Genomic DNA, 22,637 nt, shown 5'->3' with positions numbered 1-22,637 from the left:
AAATATCCGTGCAATTGTTAGATGTGTTATAGGAATATCTAAGATCTTTAGACTTCTAATAGAAATATCTATGAGGTTTTCAGATTTTCTTTAGAAATATCTATGAGATTTTTAGATTTTGTTGAGAAATATGTATAAGATTTTTTAGACTTCTAATAGAAACAGTTTAGATCTTTACATTTCTACTAGAAATATCTATGGGATCCTCAGAAATTGCCCTAAAAGAAATGTCCTACTACACCCGGCTGGTATGTGAGGCTGTGTCAGAAAATCCTGCTCGTCTCATTCCTCAGACAGAACAGACGTATTTCAGCTCTTACGTAGACAGCGGCGAGGTGTGTCCCCTATATTAAAGAAGAGGGAGACCAAGAAAGATCCAGAGCAAAGGGGAGAAGATCCGGAGCCGCAGCTGGTAAGAAATGAGGCACATTCAGAGAGAAATGGGAGAGAGATGATTAGATATCAGAGGACAGAAAGTCAGGGTACATGATACTACATCTGTAGAGAGATAGATAGATAGATAGATAGATAGATAGATAGATAGATAGATAGATAGATAGATAGATAGATAGATAGATAGATAGGAGATAGATAGATAGATATATAGATAGGAGATAGGAGATAGGAGATAGATAGATAGATAGATAGATAGATAGATAGATAGATAGATAGATAGATAGATAGATAGATAGATAGATAGATAGATATGAGATAGATAGATAGATAGATAGATAGATAGATAGGAGATAGATAGATGGGAGATAGATAGATAGGAGATAGATAGATAGATAGATAGATAGGAGATAGATAGATAGATAGATAGATAGATAGATAGATAGATAGATAGATAGATATGAGATAGATAGATAGGAGATAGATAGATAGATAGATAGGAGATAGATATATAGATAGATAGATAGATAGATAGATAGATAGATATGAGATAGATAGATAGATAGATAGATAGGAGATAGATAGATAGATAGATAGATAGATAGATAGATAGATAGGAGATAGATAGATAGATAGATAGATAGGAGATAGATATATAGATAGATAGATAGATAGATAGATAGATAGATAGATAGATAGATAGATAGATATAGATAGATAGATAGATAGATAGATAGATATAGATAGATAGATAGATAGATAGATAGATAGATAGATAGGAGATAGATAGATAGATAGGAGATAGATAGATAGATAGATAGATAGATAGATAGGAGATAGATAGATAGATAGATAGATAGATAGATAGATAGATAGATAGATAGATAGATAGATAGATAGGAGATAGATAGATAGATAGGAGATAGATAGATAGATAGATAGATAGATAGATAGATAGGAGATAGATAGATAGATAGATAGATAGATAGATAGATAGATAGAAGATAGATAGATAGGAGATAGATAGATAGATAGATAGATAGATAGGAGATAGATAGATAGATAGATAGATCTAGGAGATAGATAGATAGATAGATAGATAGATAGATAGATAGATAGATAGGAGATAGATAGATAGATAGATAGGAGATAGATAGATAGATAGGAGATAGATAGATAGATAGATAGATCTAGGAGATAGATAGATAGATAGATAGATCTAGGAGATAGATAGATAGATAGATAGATAGATAGATAGATAGATAGATAGATAGATAGGAGATAGATAGATAGATAGATAGATCTAGGAGATAGATAGATAGATAGATAGATAGATAGATAGATAGATAGATAGATAGATAGATAGATAGATAGATAGATAGATAGATAGGAGATAGATAGATAGATAGATAGGAGATAGATAGATAGATAGATAGATAGATAGATAGATAGATAGGAGATAGATAGATAGATAGATAGATAGGAGATAGATAGATAGATAGATAGATAGATAGATAGATAGATAGATAGATAGGATATAGATAGGAGATAGATAGATAGGAGATAGATACATAGATTAAGGGATAGAAAACATAAATAAATATCCCAAATTTCTTGGACATTTGCTCTCTCTATGGCTTCCTCCTGTTACTCTTGCAGTACTTGGTAATCACCTGACACTTGTGTATCAGTATTTTTAGATATTTCCATCTATACTAAGATCTTGATTGGGATTTGTGATACAGGGAGTCCCCAGGTTACATACAGGATGGGTTCTGTAGGTTTGTTTTTAAGTTGAATTTGTATGTAAGTCGAAACTGTATATTTTATAATTGTAACCTTAGCCAGATTTTTTTTGGTCTCTGTGACAATTGTATTTTAAAAATGTTGGGTCGTCATAAGAACCAGGAGTAACAATAAATCTTACAATCAGAGACCTGTGATATCTGTTATAGCGGATTATTGCAGCCCAGGTCTAAAGTACAGTAACTTATACATCCAGAGGTCCGTATGTAACTAGGGGGTTGTCTGTAAGTCGGGTGTTCTTAAGTCGGGGACTGTCTGTATTGCTACAAAGAGGAGATGAAATGTTAAAAATGTCACCTTTGTCCATGTTCTGTGAGACGCGGCTACAGATAATCACCCGGGTCATGTGTCACCCGTCCCTCAGACAGGATCACCGCATATTAACGACCCGGTGTATACCGGAACCTTCCACCGATCACTGATCATTCATGAGAAACCAACAATTACTCCCAGCATCTAGTATGAGTGATAATCCCTTGTGTATAGTGTTACAAAGTGGGGCTCATTAATAATACCGACACATTGTGTCTCTGGAATAGCTGTACATAGTATCATAGTAATAGCGCTATACGGGGCTCAGTGATATTGTGGACAGTTTTGGGCACCAGTGTATAAGAAGGACATAGTAGAACTGGAACTGGTGCAGAGGAGAGCAACCAGGATTATTAGGGGAATGTGGGGACTAGAATACAATGATAGATACTGAATTAGGGATTATTCATCACAGAAGTAAGAAGGCTAATGGGAGACCTCATTACAATGTACAAATACCTGAACGGGCAGTACAAGGATCTCTCCAAAGATCTTTTTATACCTCGGCCTGTGGCCAGGACAATGGGGCATCCTCTACACCTAGAGGAGAGGAGGTTCTACCATCAGCATAGACAGGGGACATCCTCTACACCTAGAGGCGAGGAGTTCTACCATCGCCATAGACAGGGGGCATCATCTACACCTAGAGGAGAGGAGGTTCTACCATCACCATAGACAGGGGGCATCCTCTACACCTAGAGGAGAGGTGGTTCTACCATCACCATAGACAGGGGGCATCCTCTACACCTGGAGGAGAGGAGGTTCTACCATCACCATAGACAGGGGGCATCCTCTACACCTAGAGGAGTGGAGGTTCTACCATCACCATAGACAGGGGGCATCCTCTACACCTAGAGGAGAGGTGGTTCTACCATCACCATAGACAGGGGGCATCCTCTACACCTAGAGGAGAGGAGGTCCTACCATCACCATAGACAGGGGGCATCCTCTACACCTAGAGGAGAGGAGGTTCTACCATCACCATAGACATGGGTCATCCTCTACACCTAGGGGAGAGGAGGTTCTACCATCACCATAGACAGGGGGCATCCTCTACACCTAGAGGAGAGGAGGTTCTACCATCACCATAGACAGGGGGCATCCTCTACACCTAGAGGAGAGGAGGTTCTACCATCACCATAGACAGGGGACATCCTCTACACCTAGAGGAGAGGAGGTTCTACCATCACCATAGACAGGGGGTATCATCTACACCTAGAGGAGAGGAGCTTCTACCATCACCATAGACAGGAGACATCCTCTACACCTAGAGGAGAGGAGGTTCTACCATCACCATAGACAGGGGACATCCTCTACACCTAGAGGAGAGGAGGTTCTACCATCACCATAGACAGGGGGCATCCTCTACACCTAGAGGAGAGGAGGTTCTACCACCACCATAGACAGGGGGCATCCTCTACACCTAGAGGAGGGGAGGTTCTACCACCACCATAGACAGGGGGCATCCTCTACACCTAGAGGAGGGGAGGTGCTACCATCACCATAGACAGGGGGCATCCTCTACACCTAGAGGAGAGGAGGTTCTACCATCACCATAGACAGGGGACATCCTCTACACCTAGAGGAGAGGAGGTTCTACCACCACCATAGACAGGGGGCATCCTCTACACCTAGAGGAGAGGAGGTTCAACCATCACCATAGACAGGGAGAATCCTCTACACCTAGAGGAGAGGAGGTTCTACCATCACCATAGACAGGGGGCATCCTCTACACCTAGAGGAGAGGAGGTTCTACCATCACCATAGACAGGGGGCATCCTCTACACCTAGAGGAGAGGAGGATCTATCATCATCATAGACAGGGGCATCCTCTACACCTAGAGGAGAGGAGGTTCTACCATCACCATAGACAGGGGGCATCCTCTACACCTAGAGGAGAGGAGGTTCTACCATCACCATAGACAGGGGGCATCCTCTACACCTAGAGGACAGGAGGTTCTACCATCACCATAGACAGGGGCATCCTCTACACCTAGAGGAGAGGATGTTCTACCAACAACATAGACAGGGGGCATCCTCTACACCTAGAAGAGAGCAGGTTTCACCATCACCATAGACAGGAGGATCCTCTACACCTAGAGGAGAGGATGTTCTACCAACAACATAGACAGGGGGCATCCTCTACACCTAGAAGAGAGGAGGTTCTACCATCACCCTAGACAGGGGCATCCTCTACACCTAGAGGAGAGGAGGTTCTACCATCACCATAGACAGGGGACATCCTCTACACCTAGAAGAGAGGAGGTTCTACCATCATCATAGACAGGGGGCATCCTCTACACCTAGAGGAGAGGAGGTTCTACCATCACCATAGACAGGGGGTATCCTCTACACCTAGAGGAGAGGAGGTTCTACCATCACCATAGACAGGGGGCATCCTCTACACCTAGAGGAGAGGCGGTTCTACCATCACCATAGACAGGGGGCATCCTCTACACCTAGAGGAGAGGCGGTTCTACCATCACCATAGACAGGGGGCATCCTCTACACCTAGAAGAGAGGAGGTTCTACCATCATCATAGACAGGGGGCATCCTCTACACCTAGAGGAGAGGAGGTTCTCCCATCACCACAGACAGGGGGCATCCTCTACACCTAGAGGAGAGGCGGTTCTACCATCACCATAGACAGGGGGCATCCTCTACACCTAGAGGACAGGAGGTTCTACCATCACCATAGACAGGGGGCATCCTCTACACCTAGAGGAGAGGAGGGTCTACCATCAACATAGACAGTCAGTATCCTCAACACCTAGAGGTTGTTCTACCATCACCATAGACAGGGGACATCCTCTACACATAGAAGAGAGGAGGTTCTACCATCACCACAGACAGGGGGCATTCTCTACACCTAGAGGAGATGGGATTCTACCATCACTATAGACAGGGGGCATCCTCTACACCTAGAGGAGAGGGGTTTCTACCATCACCATAGACAGGGGCAACCTCTACACCTAGAGGAGAGGAGGTTCTACCATCACCATAGACAGTCAGTATCCTCAACACCTAGAGGTGGTTCTACCATCACCATAGACAGGGGGCATCCTCTACACCTAGAGGAGAGGAGGTTATACCATCACCATAGACAGGGGCATCCTCTACACCTAGAGGAGAGGAGGATCTACCATCACCATAGACAGGGGACATCCTCTACACCTAGAGGAGAGGAGGTTCTACCATCACCAAAGACAAGAAGCATTCTCTAGGCCTAGAGGAGAGGCAGTTCTATATGGTGCTCAGTAATAGTTGTACATAGTGTCTATGACCTTATCAGTTGCCCTCAATCTCTATATTATTAGCAGACACATCCCTCTGCAACTGATCTACACACAAAAAATACCCAAAAGGTCAAAAAATTTTGACAAAAACATCTGAAATAAACCAGATTTGACGAGTGAGGTTGAAGGATGTCCTCATGCAGGTCTGAAAAGTTTATGTTCTTGAGCCTTAAGGTTGCAAGCTTTTGTCAAATCAGATGGGTCATTGTTGTGTTACTTCTCTCAGCTTCTGCTTCCCTGAAGATTAAATTTTTCATGTTGTCATTTTCTATTTTGCAGACGCCTTCTTCGTAAATCTCGCAGCTGGGAGCCCCTCATCTACAAAAATGGCTGACATCCAAAAAGATGAGCGTGCTTGGGTGGGTGTCGTTCGAAGGACAGTGACTTTCTCCTTTGCTTTCATAGTTCTGGCCGGGGTATTATGGGCCTTTATTGACAGCATACCCCTAGCCACAGATGAGTTTAAAATCATGGCCTTCGGCATCTATGGAGCCTTCCTCTCGACCCATCTCATCATCCAGAGTTTCTTTGCCTATCTGGAGCACCGGAAGATGAGAAGAGGTGGTCTACCATGCTCTTACACCAAATCTGTGGCCTTGACCATATCAGCCTACCAAGAAGATCCGGTTTATTTACGAGAGTGCCTGGAGTCTGTCAAAAACACAGAGTATCCCCCGGACAAGCTAAGGATCATCATGGTGATTGATGGCAACAGTCCAGATGACCAATACATGATGGACATGTTTAAGGAAATTTTTGCCAAGGAAGATGTTGGAACCTATATATGGAAGAACAACTACCACCACTGGGATAAGGATTCAGCTGAAAAATTCCATGGAGACATCATGCCTGATGACCACTTATATCAGACTAACATGAATACTGTTCCTGCATCCAAAGAACGAAACGGCATCTATGAAGAAATGAATGAAGACATTCAGTATGACAATCACATGGCTCATTCTGGACCATACACCATTGGCATGGAGATGCAGGATAATTTTGGTGACCAACTAAAAGAAGATCCACTGCCAATATTCACCGAAATCGAGATGGAAGATCCCACCAGACTGGAGGTGGAGACCCTCATTAGGACAAAGCGATGCGTGTGCATCATGCAGAAATGGGGTGGAAAGAGAGAAGTCATGTACACAGCCTTCAAAGCTCTGGGAGACAGTGTGGATTATATCCAGGTGAGGTCCATCATACATTATCCAAGAACATATCATAGAGGGATAGGAGTTACACCCTGACCTCACTGCCCCAAGTAATACAGGACATAGCTGTAGAGGGTGCATAGGTAGCACCGGGGTCCCATTGCCCAGAGTTTAAAGGACATCCTTATAGAGAGTAAAGATGTAACAGTTGTACCAGGATCTATCGATGGTTAAAAACATAACACTGGCACCTAAGTCTCAGTGTCCCAACTAACCAAGGAATAGCAATGGCGGGGGCTAGGTAACAGTTTAGCTCCAGTTCCCAAGTAACTAGGGATGTATGTATAAGTATGTTTCTTTTCTTTTGGTACATACAGGTTTGCGACTCGGACACAAAGCTTGAGCCTCTGGCCACATTGGAGCTCGTGAAGGTCCTGGAGTCAAATGATCGATATGGAGCAGTAGGAGGAGACGTGCGCATCCTGAATCTTTCAGACTCCTACATAAGTTTTATGAGCAGCTTGAGATACTGGATCGCCTTCAACGTGGAGAGGGCATGTCAGTCATACTTCGATTGTGTCTCCTGCATCAGTGGTCCTCTAGGTAGGTCATGGTCAACTATGGTGAAATCAATTCTTATAGATTACAAGATTCATTGTCATCAATAATCAATAACTTACTAGGAAAAGAGAGACTCTACTGGCCTTTAAAACTGATGGCCTTTCCGTAGAGTAGGCCATCAAAGTTACATCGATGGCGGTCTATCCATTGGCACCACCATGCAGCTCAAATGGGGAATGTTAACTTAGCGATTGCTATGTCCCTTCCATTGTTTACAAGACACAACTTAGCACCAAGCTATTAGCCTATGTCTGGTGGACAATGAAGGAAGAGTCACAGAAGCTTCAATCAAGCTCTTTCGATAAACAAATTCAGAATTCGATGCCCGAGAGAGGTCATGATTTGTGTTCTGACTATGAACATGGCCAATGTTCATGTTCAGATTCCCTCGTACATATTTTATATATAAGTTGGGTCTAATCAAACCATTTTTTATCTCATTTCCAGGTCTTTATAGGAATGACCTTCTTCAGACTTTCCTTGAATCATGGTATAACCAGAAGTTTTTGGGAACCCATTGTACTTTTGGAGACGATCGGCATCTGACCAACAGAATGCTCAGTATTGGATATGCAACTAAGTGAGTATCACAACTTGATGGGTTTACTGTAAAGAAAAGTTATCAATATTAGAAAAAAAAATTATAAAAGACCATTCGAAATATTCATCTAGAAAGGAGGTAACCTCAAGGGAGAAGGTCACAATCATGTAAAAAAAATTGAAAATTTGGTCGATAGAATTTTTGTCATTCAAGCTTCAAGGATCTATAAGGAATTTTGGATAAAATAGTCTATATTGTACTATATTTGGCCAAAGTCATTAGAAGAAGGTTACTCAAATACTTTCTCGGTGCCACAGCCATTGAAGAAGGTCTCTGAAGTGCCAAAGCCATTAGAAATGGCCACCAGGATGATCGACCTTCATACATACCTGGTTATCTTCTGCCAATAATTGTTTATTAGCTTTATATCTCAAATAACCAAATTCCAATTTTAGATAAATCAAAAAGTTAAGTAAAAAAAAAAATGGGAAAAAAATTAACATTTTTTAATCAAATACTGATGTTCCCCCAGGTACACCGCACGATCCAAATGCTACTCCGAGACTCCGGCCCAGTTCTTGCGTTGGTTGAACCAGCAGACCCGTTGGACCAAGTCTTACTTCCGAGAATGGCTGTACAATGCCCTGTGGTGGCACAAGCATCACCTCTGGATGACCTACGAATCCATTATTTCCGGAATCTTTCCATTTTTTGTCACAGCGACTGTGATAAAACTGTTCTTCAGCTGCCACCTGTGGGACATTATGTGGGTTTTACTCACCATCCAACTCATCGCCACCGTCAAAGCCTTGTATGCTTGTTTCCTTCGAGGCAACATGGTCATGATATTCATGTCCTTGTACGCAGTACTCTACATGGCCGGCCTCCTTCCATCCAAGTACTTCGCCATCCTCACCATGAACAAGAGCAGCTGGGGAACATCTGGTCGGAAGAAGATGGTGGGCAACTATATCCCTCTTCTGCCCTTGTCCATTTGGTGGGGAGTTCTCTTTGCTGGGTTGCTGTATACCATCATCATGATGTCACTATGTACAGACTGTAGACTTATTGATGCAGAGAAAAACTACTTGATCTACGGAGCGGCTGCATACGCAGGCTACTGGATACTCATGGTTGCCCTCTACTGGCTATGGATCAGACGCTGCTGCAGGAAGAGGAGCGATTATTACGATATTGAAAACTGAACGGGGACGGAAGATGGGAACGAGTCTATCCAACAAAGCCTGAAGCACATGGTACCATAAGTATTAGCCAAGATTATGGGATCAGGAAGAAAAGATCAAACTAACATGATGGTTCTTCAATCACTCCCAATGGTTGATGTCTTCAAGTATCTCAAATCTTGGTGTGAATGTTCTCAGTCTCTTGGGTCTAGAAAATGAGTGACTGTCGCATGGCAGCATCAATGATGGGTCAAGTCTACAGTCTATATAACATCTTTAGGACCATCTCCCTAGGCTGAAATGTGGTCTTCCATGATGATGTCTATTTTTTTCAAAACATGAACTAGAAATGAAACCAGAGAAAATCTGATCTGGAGAAGGTGGTGGTCTTCTAGAATTTTTTTTTGTGATTTTGTAGCCTTGAGACTTGAACCGATCGAAAATATTGGCCCATACGTCGTGGAGAAGACAACGGCTCAGGGAAGATGCGTTAATGCTGCTTTAGGGATTATAGAATAGAAAAAAAATTAGGGAATTTCTGTTACACGTCAGTAGGAGAGATGTCTACATCCAGAAGCTACAACCCACCCGGTGGTAATACGCCCGATAATAGTTCTAACGGACACGTTAACCGGTGGCCTCAGGTTCTCATGTAGGTGCCCGCTCCACTGCCTGAACTTGTAAAGATGTAATATGTGCACATAGTGACAATTATATATATAAATATTGGTTTTATATAATTATTTATTTAAGTGTTGTGTTTTTATTAAGAATAAAATCTTTATTTTTGAATAGTTATGGCTTCTTTCCTTTTTATTGAGAAAGAGAGAGGGGGGGGGGGGGGTATAGCATGAAAACTAAAGGATTTGGTTATTAGTTATATGGTCCTGTGCCTGGTGTCCGTGACCATTGATATGGACCTGAGTCTTTTGGCAGAGGCCAATGATATAGTCCTAAGTAGCGATGAACGGACCGGAACATCATAGTGACAAATTGGGGTCCCTGAACCCAGACTTCATCCAAAATTGACTTCATCCAAAACCCCCCTCCCCTTAGACGCTGCCAATAATACCAGCGATCGGTGCTGGACCCAGACCGAGCTTTCAGGTGCAAGTTTATCCGGCTGAACCTGAACGGGTCCGCTCATCCCTAGTCCTGAGCCTTATTCACAGATTCAGAATTTCCTTTAAAATCCAGTGCCAAAAATGGAACAAGTCCCAGAATAAAACCTCTACACAGATAGTGTCCAATTATCAAAATTCATAACTTTATTGCAAATGAGAATGCAGTTCCAGCAGGATATCCTCACCACTAGAGAGGAGCGGACCCATACTTACTTTTGGATGTCCTCTGTTCATCAGCTCCACCTAACCTGGACATGTTGCTTGATGGGCCAATCAGTCACCTTTACACCTCAAGCCAAGGCAACTAGACATTGGCCAGATGGACATCTGGTGGAGACATCTAGCCAATCACAGTCATGCCTAGTTGCAAGGAGTCTAAAGCTGCCTGACTGGCTGCTCTGCGGCACATCAAGTATGGGTCCACTCATCTCTACTCACCTCTTCATTGAAGGGGGCGCATTTACTTACCCCTCCGGAGGAGATCACAGGAGGTGCATTGTCTGACGATCATGCATTGTGCCGCGATTCACTAAGATATAGTGCACCCGATATCCTGCATGTGTCGCCTCCCCGCTCAGGTCCGACGAAGTTCACCTTCTTCTTCCTTGCGACACAATTTGAATCTTAAATCCCGCTCTCAGTCTGAATCCATCGGATTGTCCAACGCCCCCTCCCCCCCCCCGATTTCTATTGCATGAAAGCAGCGCAACAGTCTGAACAGTCCAACGAAAGTGCGATCCGTGGATAAATAGTGTAGATCACAATAGCAAATGCCTTCTGCTTGGCTTCTAGGGTCCATTATTAGGATAGAGCTTGGGCCCACCAGAGGATCCTCAGGTACTCGGGTGGGCCAGTCAGACACTAGCGCCCCCAATAATGACCTGGGTCCATATTCCATGTTTAGGCAGCTGTGTGAAACCAGTAGGACCACTAGTGTGGTGAGAGACAGGTCAGACAAGAAGATCAATGCTAGACAATGGACTTGGGCTGCGCTCAAGGACAGATCATGGGCAGCAGCTCTTGTGGAGCCACATTCCTGTGTGACGGCTTCTTCTACACATTGTCTACATGTTATTTACTTTTACAAATTTAATGGAACTTGTAGAATTTTTAAGAAAATTGTTTAACAATATAATTATACTCATTCCACTGTTTCTGCTGACATTTCATACATTATAGGTCCTCAAGGAGACAGGTAGGGGCATAACTAAGAGAGGTTGGGTCTAGAGATGAGCGAACATGCTCGTCCGAGCTTGATGCTCGGTCGAGCATTAGGGTACTCGAAACTGCTCGTTGCTCGGACGAATACTTTGCCCGCTCGAGAAAATGGCAGCTCCCGCCGTTTTGCTTTTTGGCGGCCAGAAACAGAGCCAATCACAAGCCAGGAGACTCTGCACTCCACCCAGCATGACGTGGTACCCTTACACGTCGATAGCAGTGGTTGGCTGGCCAGATCAGGTGACCCTGGGATAGACTAGCCGCTGGCCGCGCTGCTCGGATCATTCTGTCTCTGGATGCCGCTAGGGAGAGAGCTGCTGCTGGTCAGGGAAAGCGTTAGGGTGTTCTATTAGCTTACTGTTAGGCAGGAGTGATTCTCAAAGAACCCAACAGCCCTTCTTAGGGCTACAATAACGTTATACTTTTTTTATTTTAATTTGCATCTTTTACCATTTTGTGAGGAATTAGCAGGGGGACTTGCTACCGTTGTGTTTAGCTCTTAGTGGCACACATATCCATAGCAAAGGCTGAAGTGGCAAAATTCAGTAGGGGTTGGATTTCTATTAGGCAATAACTCAGTGTCATCTCATCTGGCATAGTAGTGTGCTTCCTTTGATACTTGGCTAGAAAATAGCCATAGGAGAATACAAATAGCTTCTTGAAGCCTACAGTAGCGTTCTATATATTTGATTTCTGGTTGATCTGCTGGTGGCTGTAGTTTCTGCAGTGCATGTACTTGCCAATTCTGAGCAATTTGTAGTGAGACTTGCGACCGCTGTGTTCTGCGCTTAGTGGCGCACATATCCATAGCAAAGGCTGAAGTGGCAAAATTCAGTAGGGGTTGGATTTCTATTAGGCAATAACTCAGTGTCATCTCATCTGGCATAGTAGTGTGCTTCCTTTGATACTTGGCTAGAAAATAGCCATAGGAGAATACAAATAGCTTCTTGAAGCCTACAGTAGCGTTCTATATATTTGATTTCTGGTTGATCTGCTGGTGGCTGTAGTTTCTGCAGTGCATGTACTTGCCAATTCTGAGCAATTTGTAGTGAGACTTGCGACCGCTGTGTTCTGCGCTTAGTGGCGCACATATCCATAGCAAAGGCTGAAGTGGCAAAATTCAGTAGGGGTTGGATTTCTATTAGGCAATAACTCAGTGTCATCTCATCTGGCATAGTAGTGTGCTTCCTTTGATACTTGGCTAGAAAATAGCCATAGCAATAGGATAGGATTGTTTGGTTCTAAAAACTCAAAAAAAAACAAAAAACACAAAAAAAAACAAAAAACACAAAAAAACACACAAAAAAAAAAAAAAAAGTAAAAAAAAAAAAAAAGTTATAACTCTCATTTTAAAAATGTTTAACCCCAGGGCTAGGGGTAGAGGACGAGGGCGGGGACGTGGGCGTCCAACTACTGCAGGGGTCAGAGGCCGTGGTCCTGGGCGGGGTGAGACACCACCTGCTGATGAGGGAGCAGGGGAACGCCGCAGAGCTACACTCCCTAGGTTCATGTCTGAAGTTACTGGGACTCGTGGTAGAGCACTGTTGAGGCCAGAACAGTGCGAACAGGTGATGTCGTGGATTGCTGACAATGCTTCGAGCAATTTGTCCACCACCAGTCAGTCTTCCACGCAGTCCACCCATGTCACCGAAATCCCCACTCCTCCAGCTCCTGCACCTCAGCCTCCTCCCCCCCAGTCTGCCCCCTCCCAGGAAAATTTGCCATTTGAACCGGCATACTCTGAGGAACTGTTTTCTGGACCCTTCCCACAGTCACAAACCACTTGTCCGGTTGCTGCTGAGCTCTTTCCCGATGCCCAGGTTTTCCACCAGTCACAGTCTGTGGGTGATGATGACCTTCTTGACGTAGTGGAAGTGTGTAAAGAGGTGTCCGACGATGAGGAGACACGGTTGTCAGACAGTGGGGAAGTTGTTGTCAGGGCAGGAAGTCCGAGGGGGGAGCAGACTGAGGGATCGGAGGATGATGAGGTGACAGACCCAAGCTGGGTTGAGAGGCCGGGTGAACACAGTGCTTCTGAGACGGAGGAGAGTCCTCGACCTGAACAGGTTGGAAGAGGCAGTGGTGGGGCCAGACGGAGAGGCAGGGCCAGAGCTGGTGCATCAGCGCCACTGTCAACTAGTGAAGCTCCCGTGGTGAGGGCTCTTGCGGCGAGGGCTAGATCTTCAGAAGTGTGGAGGTTCTTTAAGGAAACACCGGATGACCGACGGACTGTGGTGTGCAACATTTGCCAAACCAGGCTCAGCAGGGGTTCCACCACTACTAGCTTAACTACCACCAGTATGCGCAGGCATATGAATGCTAAGCACCCCACTCAGTGGCAACAAGCCCGTTCACCTCCGGCCGTGCACACCACTGCTCCTTCCCCTGTGTCAGCTGCTAGTCAGCCCCCTGCCCAGGACCCTGGCACAAAAACCCCATCGTCGCCTCCACGATCCTCCACAGCATCCACCAGCGTTCAGCTCTCCATACCCCAGACGCTGGAGCGGAAACGCAAATATAGTGCAACCCACCCGCACGCCCAAGCCCTTAATGTGCACATCTCCAGATTGCTTAGCCTGGAGATGCTGCCCTATAGGCTAGTAGAGACCGAGGCCTTTCGCAACCTCATGGCGGCGGCCGCCCCTCGGTATTCGGTCCCCAGCCGCCACTACTTTTCCCGATGTGCCGTCCCAGCCCTGCACCAGCACGTGTCAGACAACATCATCCGTGCCCTGACCAACGCCGTTTCTGACAAGGTCCACCTGACCACGGACACGTGGACGAGTGCTGCCGGGCAGGGCCACTATATATCGCTGACGGCACATTGGGTTAACTTGGTGGAGGCTGGGACCGAGACTGACCCTGGGGCTGCTCATATACTGCCGACGCCGAGGATTGCGGGGCCTACCTCGGTCCAGGTGTTTCAGGCCTACTATGCCTCCTCCTCCTCCCACCCCTCCTCCACCTCCTCCTCCGAACTACCATCCGTGGGCACGGCGCCATCAGTCGGTAGCTCTAGGCACAGCAGCAGTGCCGTCGCTAAGCGACAGCAGGCGGTGCTCAAACTGCTGAGCCTAGGCGACAAAAGGCACACCGCCCAAGAGCTATTACAGGGCATCACGGCGCAGACTGATCTGTGGCTGGCACCGCTGAACCTCAAGCCGGGAATGGTTGTGTGTGACAACGGCCGTAACCTGGTGGCGGCTCTGCAACTCGGCAGACTGACACATGTGCCATGCCTGGCCCATGTGTTAAATCTGATAGTGCAGCGTTTCCTCAAGACATACCCCAATCTGTCTGATTTGCTCACGAAGGTGCGCCGCATCTGTGCGCATTTCAGGAAGTCCAGCCCAGATGCTGCCACTCTCAGGGCAGCGCAGCGCCGCCTCCAACTGCCCGCTCACCGACTGTTGTGCGACGTGCCCACGAGGTGGAATTCAACACTGACCATGTTATCCAGAGTTTACCAGCAGCGCAGAGCGATTGTAGACTGCCAGATGTCAACTTCCACCAGAACTGGTAGTCAGGTCAGTCAGCTTCCTCAAGTCTACAATGAGGAGTGGACGTGGATGTCTGATATCTGTCAGGTGCTGAGTAACTTTGAGGAGTCAACACAGATGGTCAGTGGCGATGCCGCCATCATCAGCCTCACCATCCCGCTGCTTGGCCTGTTGAAAAACTCTCTGGTCAGCATGAAGTCGGAAGCTTTGCGCTCGTCACAAGAGACGGGGGAAGAATATTCCCTTGTTGATAGCCAAAGCACCCTGAGGTCTGTTTCTCAGCGCATATCGGAGGAGGTGGAGGTGGAGGAGGATGAGGAGGAAGAGGAGGAGAATGTTGGCGAGACACAAGAGGGGACCATTGTTGAGTCCTTCACTGTTCAGCGTGTATGGGCAGAAGAAGAGGAGTTGGAGGAGTTGGAGGAGGAGGAAATGGACAGTCAGGCCAGTGAGGGGAGTGAATTCTTACGCGTTGGTACTCTGGCGCATATGGCAGATTTCATGCTAGGCTGCCTATCCCGTGACCCTCGCGTTCAAAGAATTTATTCCAGCACCGATTACTGGGTGTTCACTCTCCTGGACCCACGGTACAAGCAAAATCTTTCCACTCTCATCCCTGCAGAGGAAAGGAGTGTGAGAATGCATGAATACCAGCAGGCCCTGGTGCACAAGCTGAAACAGTATTTCCCTTCTGACAGCGCTAGCGGCAGAGTGCGTAGTTCTGCGGGACAAGTAGCGAGGGAGAGTAGGCGAGCAGGCAGCTTGTCCAGCACTGGCAAGGGTACGCTTTACAAGGCTTTTGCCAGCTTTATGTCACCCCAGCAAGACACTGTCACCTGTCCCCAGTCTCGGCAGAGTAGGGCTGATCTTTACAGAAAGATGGTGAGGGAGTACGTAGCTGACCATACCATCGTCCTAAATGATCACACAGCTCCCTACAACTACTGGGTTTCAAAGCTGGACATGTGGCACGAACTGGCGCTGTACGCCTTGGAGGTTCTTGCCTGCCCTGCCGCTAGCGTCTTGTCCGAGCGGATTTTCAGTGCAGCTGGTGGCATCATCACCGATAAGCGTACACGCCTGTCGACTGACAGCGCTGACAGGCTGACGCTTATTAAAATGAATAAAGGCTGGATTTCTCAGAATTTCCAATCTCCACCAGGTGAAGGAAGCTCAACCTGAATAATTGATCCACTCCTCCTCCTCCTCCTCATTTTCCTCCTTCTCCTCCTCTTTGTACAGTAAAGCAGAGGAAAATGGCTATTTTTTGACAGGGCCCACTGGCTCTTGCTATACTTCATGCATTTAATTTTTCTGGAGGGCCACCTACCCGGTCCTCTGTTTGAAACAATTTTTGTGAGTGCCACATACAGGCACTCAATCTATTCCATTTTTCTGGAGGGCCACCTACCCGGTCCTCTGGTTTGAACAATTTTTGGGACTGCCACATACAGGCACTCAATCTATTCCATTTTACTGGAGGGCCACCTACCTGCTCCTCTGGTTTGAAGAATTTTTGGGACTGCCACATACAGGCACTCAATCTATTCCATTTTACTGGAGGGCCACCTACCTGCTCCTCTGGTTTGAAACATTTTTGGGACTGCCACATACAGGCACTCAATCTATTCCATTTTACTGCAGGGCCACCTACCTGCTCCTCTGGTTTGAAGAATTTTTGGGACTGCCACATACAGGCACTCAATCTATTCCATTTTACTGGAGGGCCACCTACCTGCTCCTCTGGTTTGAAGAATTTTTGGGACTGCCACATACAGGCACTCAATCTATTCCATTTTACTGCAGGGCCACCTACCTGCTCCTCTGGTTTGAAGAATTTTTGGGACTGCCACATACAGGCACTCAATCTATTCCATTTTACTGGAGGGCCACCTACCTGCTCCTCTGGTTTGAAGAATTTTTGGGACTGCCACATACAGGCACTCAATCTATTCCATTTTACTGCAGGGCCACCTACCTGCTCCTCTGGTTTGAACAATTTTTGGGACTGCCACATACAGGCACTCAATCTATTCCATTTTACTGGAGGGCCACCTACCTGCTCCTCTGGTTTGAAACATTTTTGGGACTGCCACATACAGGCACTCAATCTATCCCATTTTACTGGAGGGCCACCTACCTGCTCCTCTGGTTTGAAACATTTTTGGGACTGCCACATACAGGCACTCAATCTATTCCATTTTACTGCAGGGCCACCTACCTGCTCCTCTGGTTTGAACAATTTTTGGGACTGCCACATACAGGCACTCAATCTATTCCATTTTACTGGAGGGCCACCTACCTGCTCCTCTGGTTTGAACAATTTTTGGGACTGCCACATACAGGCACTCAATCTATCCCATTTTACTGGAGGGCCACCTACCTGCTCCTCTGGTTTGAAAAATGTTTGGGACTGCCACATACAGGCACTATCCAAATTAAATTGTCTCCATAGCAGCCTCCACACGTTGTCTCCATTGCTACCTCCAAAAGTCGTCCATATAGCTGCCTCCATACATCGTCCCTTTATCAAACGAGGTGTGTCAGGCAGAAATTTGGGTTGTTTTCATGGATTCCACATCAAAGTTGTTAACTTTGTCGCCACCCTGCTGTGTTATCCACAAAATATACTGGCAAACTTTTACCATTTAGGGATATTATTTCAGCGCTTCTTGCGCATCTGTTTACATTCCCCTCACCCGCCATATCCTAAACTTATAAGAACGCTACTACACTTGATCTTATACAAAAGTGCTGTTTGGGGAGTAGCCTAGAGACAGGGGCTTGGATTGGCGAAAGCTCGCCTGGCAGCGGAGCGCCAGCTCCATGCCAAGATCCAACTAACATAGTTTTAACTGCAGCACCTTTAATCTACTACTAGTTCACTGCCTCCATACATGGTCCCCTTATCAAACGAGCTGTGTCAGGCAGAATTTTGGGTTGTTTTCATGGCTTCCATGTTAACTTTGTCGCCACCCTGCTGTGTAATCCACAAAATATACTGGCAAACTTTTATCATGTACCAATATTATTTGAGCGCTTCTTGCTCACCTCCTTTGGTTCCTCTCTGCCACCCATTGGTTTGAAGCCTGAGTCCATTTAGGGTATGTCGCCATGACACTCTCTAGCCTGCTGCCGCTGCCTCTGCATGCCGTCCCCTATAGTGTCAGGGTCAATTATTGCATGTTTTAGATGCTATCTAGCTTCATTCTGTCACTCTGTCATGGCCATGCTGTTGCCCATAATTTTGGCATAATGGTGCGTTTAAGCAGCCTCAGAGGCATCCATGCATGCTGCCCCTGCTGTTTCCTGTCCATTTCCGTGGTGTTTCCATCCTTTTCTGAGGTTCCCAGGTGTTTGGCCAAGCTTCCCTGTGCAGAGCCTTGGTCCCCTTGAAAAATGCTCGAGTCTCCCATTGACTTCAATGGGGTTCGTTATTCGAGACGAGCACTCGAGCATCGGGAAAAGTTCGTCTCGAATAACGAGTACCCGAGCATTTTAGTGTTCGCTCATCTCTAGTTGGGTCCCATAGAAGACTTCTGGTAAACTCACACACATCTGTACACAGCATATACATTCACATACAATATATACACATCATTTACACAGATACATACAGTACATACAAATATACACACATACAGTATATACACATCATGTGCATGTACATACAGTATATACACACATACAGTATATACACATCATATACACAGATACATACAGTACATACAAATATACACACATAGTATATACACATCATGTGCATGTACATACAGTATATACACACATACAGTATATACACATCATATACACAGATACATACAGTGCATACACAGCATATACACACACATACAGTGTATACACATAATATACACAGATAGAGTATATACACACATATGCATGCACATACAGTATATACACATAATATACACACATACAGTATATACACATCATGTGCCTGTACATACAGTATATACACACATACAGTATATACACATCATGTGCCTGTACATACAGTATATACACACATACAGTATATACACATCATATACACAGATACATAGAAGTACATAGATAACATATACACACACATACAGGGCAGTAACTATGCACCTCATGTACATGCACCTATCGTATATATACAAATACATATGGCACATACACACCATATATATAGCAGACTTTAATTCATGCTGTCACCTTTCCATTATAGGGGGACAGTAAGTGACAGATAAGGAATGAGCCCAGTAGTTGCTGACACATGGAGGATATAGATGGCAGGACATAGTCCGACTCTCTTCCCTCGCTTTCCCAGGATTGTGATGACAGCTCAGCTTGTTGGTCTATGGAAGAGGTGCAGCACATCCTCAATTCCTTGCAGTGTGTCAGGTCGGGAGTCCGGGCCACCTGAAACTCCGGGCCCCATAGCAGCTGCTACCACTGGAGGAGGCACAACTGAGCTTTGTTGCTTTGGCTAACCTTAGTAATGTCTTTTTGGCTGTCACCTACAGGGAGGAATCCTCCGGGAGAAGCTTGATGCTATCTGGGAGATGGGATGGCACCATTGCACTGTTTCACCATGATGTTGGGATAATTAAAGACAATGGGGGTCATTTACTAAGGGCCCGATTCGCGTTTTCCCAACGTGTTACCCGAATGTTTCCGATTTGCGCAGATTTCCTTTGAATTGCCCCGGGATTTTGGCGCACGCGATCGGATTGTGGCGCATCGGCACCGGCATGCATGCGACGGAAATCAGGGGGCGTGGCCGAACGAAAACCCGACGTATTCGGAAAACCCGCCGCATTTAAAAAAGGAAATTGTGTCGCGGAGCTTGCACTCACCTTCATCCAGGATAGGATCGTGAACTTCAGTGCGTTCAGATGCTTTTCAGTGCAGCAGCGCCACCTGGTGGACGGCGGAGGAACTGCCTTATTAAATCCTGGCCGGACCCAAATCCACCGCAGAGAACGCGCCGCTGGATCGCGAATGGGCCGGGTAAGTAAATCTGCCCCAGTGTTGAAATAGCGAAGTCTTGCACCAATCGAGAGATGACAAATTGTCCATGTGTGGTGCCTAGTGGTTCTCGTACATGTTGTCCTATTAAACAATTCACCATGAGGCTTGGCCTCATGTTAGAGGTGATTTTACGGAGAGGGGATGATGGTCTGTAGACTGGAAAGTTAGTATTAGGTGGGAGGCGAGGATGTGTAAACCAGGGGTTTAGGCGAATCTGTGTGGAGAACAAGGTCAATGGTTTGGAGAGAGATGGTTCAGATGTTTTCCTTATCATGGCATGAAGTGTTGTCCCCTGCAGATGGTGAACTCACACAAGTGACCACTTGATAATCTTGGTAAGTCTTGCCATGTGCCTATCATAGCTAGACTGGTATTGGCTGAGTGGTGCATGAGGCTCGCGCTGGGAGATTCTGCTTAGAGGAGAAGACAGAAGAGACGCGATGAGGGATTCCCTCTTCCAAATTCTATCTTGAATGACTCAGCTCCCCATCGGTTTCATCTCAGCGTTGGCACCCGGCAGAGGCACGCCCCGTCTCTCCCCTTCTCTGCCGCATTATCACATTATACTAAAAATACATTCGAGTGGAGATATTAAACTAAAAATCTGTTTTTGATGGAATGTCATGAGGTCACCTGAGAGGAAGCTCCTGAGATATCTCCAGGTCATGAACTCATTGGGATGGGGAGATTCACAACAAGTACAATGGCTACCAAGTAGTCTCTGGTCATGTTTGCATGAGTGGCATGAAGAGGGCAATGCCCGGACTTGGTGACCTTCTGCTTCTGTGTGTCAGATGATAATATGGACTATAGATCATGGCCACCACAAAACTCCGGTGACCAAAGCTTAGAAGACCAACTTCAGCAGGCAGAAAAGGTCCTGTACATCCTCGAGAGTCCAGCCTACCTGTCACGGGTTCTGCCACATCAACATAAGTAGCAGGACCCTTGACCCAATCACCGACCCTTCCGATTGTCTAATTGTAGCTCTCATCGTGGAGAAGACTTCTTCTTGGCCGCTTTCACATAAGCATTTTTCAGGGTTTTACCACAACAAAATACTGTTAAAAATGTTGCCAACAGATGTTACTTTTTTTTAATGTTTTTTGTTCTTGGAATTTTTGAAGTTTGTATTTTTGCTTCGTTAGTGACTCTTTTTCTTTTATATTTTTAGTCCGGGTGGAAGCCGCAGGACCTGACACGGGCCAAATAAAGACAGATCCCATGTCCCTGGATTGTTGCATTGATGGGAGGATGAACGCAGGGAATTTAACAGATTAGAACCCCTTTGATGATCTGGTCGCTACTGTCTCTGGCATCTTAGGGGTTGAACATGTTTCAGTAATGTTACTCATCAATTTAGGAGGTGGAGTGGCCTTGAATGCAAAGCATGGTGTGATACTTGCCTCGTAAATGTCCTAACCATGGCAAAGTGGCTTGTTGGCACCCTTATGCCCAAAATCCCGGGGTACATGCACCTTATGCAATGTCCTACAGAGACGTTTCCACCGTCTGAAGGTTTTGGGTTGACCATGAGATCATGTTCAAAAAGAAGATCCTATCTTCCAGAAGGTGAGGTAGAAACCTGTGACTTTCTTTACACTGTGGACGGTTCCATCATCTCCAGCATTCAGTTGGGTGACGGATCACAACGTCTCAGGAGAAGCGTCACCACATTCTACATATAGAGATAAGGCTGAAGTGTGTGCTCTGTGTGCTCTGAAGGGTTAAGTCATGGATTATTAGTACATCTCAGCCATTCCTCAGTAAGTGTCCTCGAAATTTTGGGCTTTCCCACAGAAAAAACAATGAATCATTCGCCTCCGAAAAGCCAAGAGCTAAAATAAAATTTCACAACTTCTCATCGAAAGTGAGAAATCTACGTGTATTCCACTGGTTGTCCTGGTGACGCTCCCATAGAAGAAGCAACTTCCATTCTCCGTGCCAGAGAAGTAACGTTCCCCCAGTGCCCATCCTCCTCCCCTGGCAGTGCCCGGGTCATGGGTTGGGTTTTCTTGTAAAAAGCAGGGCTGGTCACTCTGTATAGGTCTAATCACTTCCTCCGTAGACATGAAATCACTTCTTAAGTGGCCAAAAGTTTCCTCAAACCGTGGGTGGGTTCTACTAGGAGGACAGTGTGAACGGCCCCATAGACTGCAGCAGCCGGAAGGCTTCTACCCAGTTTATATCGGGCAATGTGATGATTGGTAGATGATGGAGATGAAACAACTAGGAACCGAGAGGATCTCCAGTCTACGGGACTGAAGGAGGAGCCATGCCCTGGGCTCCTCTACCTTTATCAATCCCATGATCCCTTTAATTTGCCATCTTGAGGTCTCTAATCATTTTGAGGTATCCAATCATATGATCGTGGTGACAATTTGGCATCTTGAGGTCTCCAATCATCTGATTGTGGTGACAATTTGGCATCTTGAGGTCTCCAATCATCTTGAGGTCTCCAATCA

The 22,637-nt window shown here is 45.8% G+C and overlaps 1 protein-coding gene across 1 annotated transcript; it reads left to right on the top strand.

Moving 5' to 3' along the window:
* Nucleotides 1–382: 382 nt before the first annotated feature.
* LOC140065336 (hyaluronan synthase 1-like) lies at nt 383–10,005 on the top strand. The gene is made up of 5 exons (XM_072112925.1): nt 383–412; nt 6,088–7,001; nt 7,343–7,568; nt 8,034–8,166; nt 8,660–10,005. The coding sequence occupies exons 2-5, from the start codon at nt 6,135–6,137 to the stop codon at nt 9,330–9,332; spliced, it is 1,899 nt and encodes a 632-aa protein (XP_071969026.1). The 5' UTR covers nt 383–412; nt 6,088–6,134; the 3' UTR covers nt 9,333–10,005.
* The last annotated feature ends 12,632 nt before the right edge of the window (nt 10,006–22,637 follow it).

This window comes from Engystomops pustulosus, chromosome 6 (assembly GCF_040894005.1).
Source record: "Engystomops pustulosus chromosome 6, aEngPut4.maternal, whole genome shotgun sequence".
Classification (NCBI taxonomy): domain Eukaryota; kingdom Metazoa; phylum Chordata; class Amphibia; order Anura; family Leptodactylidae; genus Engystomops; species Engystomops pustulosus.
Note: the sequence above shows the minus strand (reverse complement) of the source record. Positions and strands in the feature narration are given on the sequence as shown.